Source organism: Rhinolophus hipposideros, assembly GCF_964194185.1.
Source record: "Rhinolophus hipposideros genome assembly, chromosome: X".
Classification (NCBI taxonomy): Eukaryota; Metazoa; Chordata; class Mammalia; order Chiroptera; family Rhinolophidae; genus Rhinolophus; species Rhinolophus hipposideros.
The window spans coordinates 87,947,889-87,954,216 of NC_138046.1; the positions used below are offsets into that span (position 1 = coordinate 87,947,889).

The window sequence follows — 6,328 nt, forward strand, 5'->3', positions numbered from 1 at the left end:
GTATTGTGGTTACACTGAAGAACGTGTTTTTGCTTAGGAAAGGGACTCTTCGGAGTTTCAGGTATGAAATGTCATGAGGTCTGCCATTCCAAATGGTTCGGCACAAAAAGTGTGTATATGTAGGTGTGTGTATATAAGTGTATCTATAGAAAGAAAAAAATGGAGCAAAATGTTACAATGTAGGAAGCTAGGAGAAGGGTATACAGATGTTCACTGTTCTATTTTCATTTTTCTTTAAATTTGAAAATTCTTTCAAGGTACAAAGCTGGGGGGAATTATACTGAGATACCATTTCTCACCTATTGAATGGGAAAAAAATCCAAAAATCTGACAATAAACTTCAGTGGGCGAAACTGTGGGCAAACAGGCAAACAGGCAAACATGCACTGCTGGTGGGAAAGCAAAATTAAACAGTGCCAGTAAGGGCAATCTGGCAAAATCTAACCAAACCACACCTGCATTTACCCTTCCACCTAGCAATACTACTTCTATGGGTTCATCATGAGGATATGCCTCCAACAATTCAAAAATATATATGTACAAGATTATTCATTATAGCATTCTTTGCAAAATATTGGAAACTCTGTAAATGTGCAATCACAGAAGAGAGTTTGAATAAACTATGCTACGTACACCCGACGAACTACGATGCCACTGTAAAAAGGAAAAAAATGATTAAGATCTCTATTGTTTGATATGATATGTTTCCAGGATATACTGTTAGGTAAAAAAAAAAAAATCTAAGAAACTAAGTATATACTTTCTTTTGTGTAAGAAATATATTGTTATTAAAATATATATTCAGGGCCGGCCGGGTGGCGCAGGCGGTTGGAGCTCCATGCTCCTAACTCGGAAAGCTGCCGGTTCGATTCCCACATGGGCCAGTGGGCTCTCAACAACCAAAAAAAAAAAATGGTTGGGCATGTGAGTGAGATGTCTCAAAGTACTATGCTACTTCTGTCACCCCTGGTGATCTCTTCTACCCTTTCAGTAGTTAACCATCTTTTACCTAGTTCACAATTCTTTATAATAAGATATCCCTGTTCAAACTATAGCTGGGGTTTCTGCCTCTGGATTGGACCCTGGCTGATAAAATAACCTAGTCAAAGCAATAAACAATTTTTTAAAAAAGACACTACAGGCTTTGAAGCAAAAAAAAAAAGATTGGGGTTCAAATCCAGCCTGTGCTACTTACTGGCTAAAAGACCTTGGACTGGTTATTTAAACCCAGAAGCTCAGTTTCCTAGCTGTAAAATAGGGCTGACAGTTCTTTCCCTATGTGGCTGCCTTAAGGGATAAAAGGGCCCTTTAGGGTTCTGGGTGAGAACTGAGAAATGGGCCCAGAAAAAAAGCCTTTTTCTGCCAGAGTTGCTGTTGGTCTGGAGCTACAGGGACTCTGAAATCAGACTTTCCTAGATTCATATCTAAATTTTGCCTCTTACCAACTGTGTGACCTCAGGCAAATCACTTCACCTCTCTGGGCTTCACTTTCCTCATGTGAAAAAAGGGATACCAACAGTACCTACCTCAGAAAGTTGTCATGAGAATTAAATAAGTTAACACCATGTTACCACAGTGCCTGGCCCAGAGTACACATTCAGAAAACTTTTTCTTTTTTTTTTTTTTTAAGGAGGGCGCAGCTCAGTGGCCCGTGCAGGGATTGAACCAGCAACCTTGGTGCTACCAGCACCACACTCTAACCCACTGAGCTAACTGGCCACCCAGAAACCTTTATTATATGCATATGTGTGCACTGGGTCATGACATAAGATATGTTTATTTCAGAGGGTCACGGTCAAAAAAGTGTGAAAACCACTAGCTTTTAAGCTACTTTACTTTGGGGTTTTTTTCCGACACCTGCAAAGAGTTGTGACTGATACAGAAACTCATTCCAGGATTGGGGTGTGTGAAGTGACAGACACCAAAATATGGAGGTGGCTGAGTAGCAGAAAGTGGTGGCAGAAATAGTGGTGGCACATGAAGAGACAGACAGCAGAAGGCAGCAATGCTGAATGGAAGTGGGCTCCAGGGGTGGCACACAGCTGAGTGAAGAGACACCCTTTCTGCTGGCTGCGGATAAAGAGAGGTTCTGGGGCCAATCACACGAACCTCTAGATCACTAAAAAAGCCATACTCTCGGCCGCACCCTAAATTCAGTGTGAGCAAAAGTAGGTCACCACGAAATCCAGGGGAACACAGCAGTGAGAGAATTGAGGAACAAAGCACTGGGGAAGCCTGACACCCACCCCTCCACATCTCCCACTATGCACTGTCCCTTGCCAAACAGACGACCTATCTTCCCCTTTATCAAGTGCCATCCTCGAGAATACATACCGGGGCCAGGGGACAGACTGCTTGCCTCTTAAGGCCACCACAAGCCCCAGCCAGAAGGACCTGAGAACTCCTGAGAACTAGGCGAACCTGAGAGGGGAGGGACAGGCAGAACACTGAGGCCTATGGCTGAGAGACAGACACTGCACAAGCAAGGTCCAAATTCAAGTAATCTGACCACCCCGTTCCCTGGGTCGAAGTGGAAGTGTTCACTATAGTTACTCTATTGTCCCTCTGCCACAACATACTGGGTATGTTGGACGTATTTACATTCATTATGTTGCTGGAAAGCAAGCAGCCAGGTCAGGTCTACCCAATAATAGTAATACCACTTACACAAAGCTAATTATATCCAGCTTTTCATATATTCACTCACTTTTAATCCTCATGGCAACACTATGTGGTAGGTACAATTCTTACACCCACTTTCCACAGAAAGAATAGCCCCAAAGAGATGAACTCTTTTGCTGCAACACTTGGATATGTTTTCCTATGGCTAGCACTATCAACAATAAAGATGTTTTGTATGCCCTATCGTGTAACATTTTGTAATGAATTGTTTATGTCATCAATGCTATTAGGTTCTAATTTATCTATACTTAAATCTAATTGATGCCACTTAGTATGTGTTGAGTATTTTTTGCTAAAATTCAATATAATGGTAAACTTATTACCATATAACAAAGGTTTAAAATAGAAATAGTGTCATTTATGTGCAACACAGCTCAAAATGTTACGAAACGCATGAAATAGTCAAAACATCAACTGTTTTGGTGCGGATTTTTGACACATTTTGGAAAAAAAACCTTGAAATCAATTAACGCAGTGAAAGAGTTAAGAGACTGACCCAAAGTCACAGAGTTAGTGAGCCAGGAGAAATAGCATTACTGGGAATACTTGGATTAGCAACTGGACACAGGTCTGTACTGGGGAGGCATGAGTGCTTCATCAAAAGGCACATTATCTCTGCAGAGCCAGTTTGGGGATTATTCTCACGAGAAGCAGGATGCCTGTGGCTGTCATAGGACAGAGCGCAGTGTCAGTGCAGAAGCACAGAGACACTGTTTTAGTTAACCAGCATATCTTCCTTTGGGTAACCATCCCTACCCCAAGTCCATGGGATCCTAAAGGAGCAGCCTATCACAGTACACCGTGGTTAATTCAGGAGTGAACATGTGAACCAAGCAGGGCCTTTTCTGAAACTGGTAAATAGATACTATCGGGGGAAAATTCTTGGTGCTAAGCTTAAAATGTGGCAGTCAGGGGCAGCTCAGGCATAAACTGGATCAATTCATTTGATGTTCGTAACAAACCTAATTTTATCATCTCGATTTCACAGATAAGAAAGGACCCTGAGGCCCAGAAGGGTTAGCGTCACACAGTTAGCAAATGGTGCAGTGAGGGTCTGAACTATTCAGACAGTTTGACCATAGAGCCAGCGGCCTTAACACTAAGCCACAAGGGGAGGTGACAGAGAGGAAAGGCAAAAGTTTCAAAAGAGCTTGGTGAACTGGTGAAGGAGGAAGGAAGAGGCTGTGTGTGTTAGAAGGAGGGCACTCACCATGCAGGCCTGAGCCAGACTCATGGCCAGGCGGAAACGGGCGGACATGGCGAGAGGCAGCAGGGGGCTGAGGCCAGAGCCTACCGCCGGGTTGATCACGCGAAGGCAGCGGACAACAGCTTCTACAACCAGCTCAGTGGTGAAGGCTCGCAGGGTCTGTACTTCGGGAGGAACTGCCCTGAAGAAGGGGTGCAGGCTTGACGTGGGGAGCACTCAGGAAACAGGGATCAGGCTGGACTGTGCTGCCTTCTGGAAACTCTAGTACTGGGGTGGGGGTGAGGACGATGGCCACAGTTCAGACAGGTCCTGTGTGTTGATGAATATGATTTCCATTTGGAAAACTAAGAACTAAGGAAGTCCTCAGATCCTAAGAACTTGGTGTAGGAGAATGTTCTACAGAAGGGATATGAGCTGAGAAAAATCTCAGATTTCCGTATGCTTAAAAGCACCACATTTCTGGGGTCTGGCAGAGGCAAGGGGCCCATGTAACATGATCTCGTTTTCTGGGTCCCCGGATATAGCATTCCCTGCTTGTCAGGGGCCCCTAGATACTGAGCTGCTTTGGTTTTGAGACTAGATGTTGGGAGGTTTTCAGAAGTCCCAAATGTCAGGGTCCCTGAATTCAAGATCCTTGGATATTAAGACCACCTAGTTTCAAGCAATTCAGAAATTAGGCTCTCTAGATGTTGGCATCCTGGGTTTTTAGGACCCTCGAATGCAAGGACCCTGTGTGTCAGAGTTACCAAGTATCAAGGCCTCCAGATTTTAGGGTCTGGGTTTTCACAATCCCCAGGTGTTGGGAAACCAGGTTTGAAGATTCCCAAGTATCCAGTCCCAGGATTTTGGAGTCCCTGAGTGCCAGGGTCCTGGGGTTTAAGTTCCCTGGTTCTCAGGATACAGGTGTCTAAGAATCTCCAGATATCAGGGTCCCAGGGTATTGCTGTAAAGATCCACAGATTTCAGGGTCCCAGGTCTTGAGTTTCCAATGTTCTAAGGTCTCAAGGTGTCTAGGTCCTTGAGTTTGGGGTTTACCAAGTGTCGGGTTTGGGGGGCCCCTGATGTCAGAGTGTGTGTGTGTGTGTGTGTGTGTGTGTGTCTATATAAGGGGAGGAGGTCTTAGGGTCCTGGAAGTTGGAGCCCTGGGTGTCAAGGTCCATTGTTTTAAGGTTCTCAGGTGACTGAGTCCAGAGTTTTGGAGTCTCAGATATGGGCATCCCGGGGTGCGTGGGGGCTGTGTCCTTACGTGCCGGCCTGGCGCAGGGAATGGATGAGTATTCGGTCCGCCTCCTCCATGTTGGAGCTGTGTTCGACTTTGAGGCCGGGTCCAGGGCCGGGTCCGAGCAAGAGAGAAAAACCCCGATCTGCGCTGGCGGTCCAAGGAGTGTCACGGGCTGCCGCTGGAGAGCCGGGAAGTGTAGTTCCGACAGTGAATACAGCGCAAGGCATCCGTCCTGATGCGAATGTGCGCGCGCAGCGTTGAATGCGCAATGGCTGCTAGGAGTTGTAGTTCTTCCGCCTACAGTCCGGTGAGCTCTTCCAAGTGGGCAAAGGAGTGTATCGTGTGTGTGTGTGTGTGTGTGTGTGTGTGTGTGTGTGTGTGTGTGTGTGTGTGTCCGCGCGGGCGCGCGCCCGCGTCTGTGTTGGGAGGGCGGGATGGAGGAGAGTGGCTTCCTGACTCACTGATTTAAGGCGGCATTTATCTTCTAGATTGTAAAACTGTGCAAGTTAAGGGCAGGGGCTTTAACACAAAGGGACTGGGGTTCAGTCTCAGCCCTTTACCTCAAATCTTTAGCTCAAGTTGCTAAATGTGCAAGTGTGGACAGGTTACATAACTTCCCTGTGTCTTAGTTTCCTCATCTGTAAAATGAGACTACAGCAGTCTCCTCCCCATCTATGGTTTCGCTTTCTGCTGTTTCAGTTACCCGAGATCAGCCGCCATCTAAAAATATTAAGTGGAAAATTACAGAAATAAATAATTCATAAGTTTTAAATTGCACGCCATTCTGAGTACTGTGATAAAATCTCCCTCCACCCCTCTCTTCCCCCCACCCTCACATACGTGAATCATCCCTTTGTCCAGCGTCTCCCCAATGTATACCCTGCCTGCCCATTAGTAGCCTTCTCCATCATCAGATCCACTGGCGCAGTATCACAGTGCTTATGTTCAAATAACCCTTATTTAACTTAACAATGGCCCCTACGTGCAAGAGTAGTGATGCTGACAATTCGCATATGCCAAAAGGAAGCCAAAAAGTACTTCCTGTAAGTGAAAAGGTATGTATGCATAGGGAAAAAAAAAAACATAATATACCTAGCGTTCCGTACTATTGCTGTTTCAGGCATCCACTGGGGGTCTTGGAATGTACCCCCATGGATAAGGGGGGACTACTGTACCTGCTTCCTAGGATTAAAACAGAATTAACTCGGGGTGGCTCA

The 6,328-nt window shown here is 45.5% G+C and overlaps 1 protein-coding gene across 2 annotated transcripts in view; it reads right to left on the minus strand.

Annotated features, from left to right (window-relative positions):
• CCDC22 (CCC complex scaffolding subunit CCDC22) overlaps positions 1 to 5,528 on the minus strand; it is a 13,372-nt gene extending 7,844 nt beyond the window's left edge. The window contains exons 1-2 of one of the 2 annotated variants that reach the window (XM_081044022.1): positions 5,136 to 5,528; positions 3,893 to 4,070 (exon numbers count right to left, since the gene is read on the minus strand). In XM_081044022.1, coding sequence (XP_080900148.1) covers positions 3,893 to 4,070; positions 5,136 to 5,338 — 381 coding nt within the window. In that variant the 5' untranslated portion in view covers positions 5,339 to 5,528. Of the gene's footprint in view, positions 1 to 3,892; positions 4,157 to 5,135 lie in introns of both variants that reach the window. The other variant, XM_081044023.1, reaches the window with a different exon arrangement.
• Between the last annotated feature and the right edge of the window lie 800 nt (positions 5,529 to 6,328).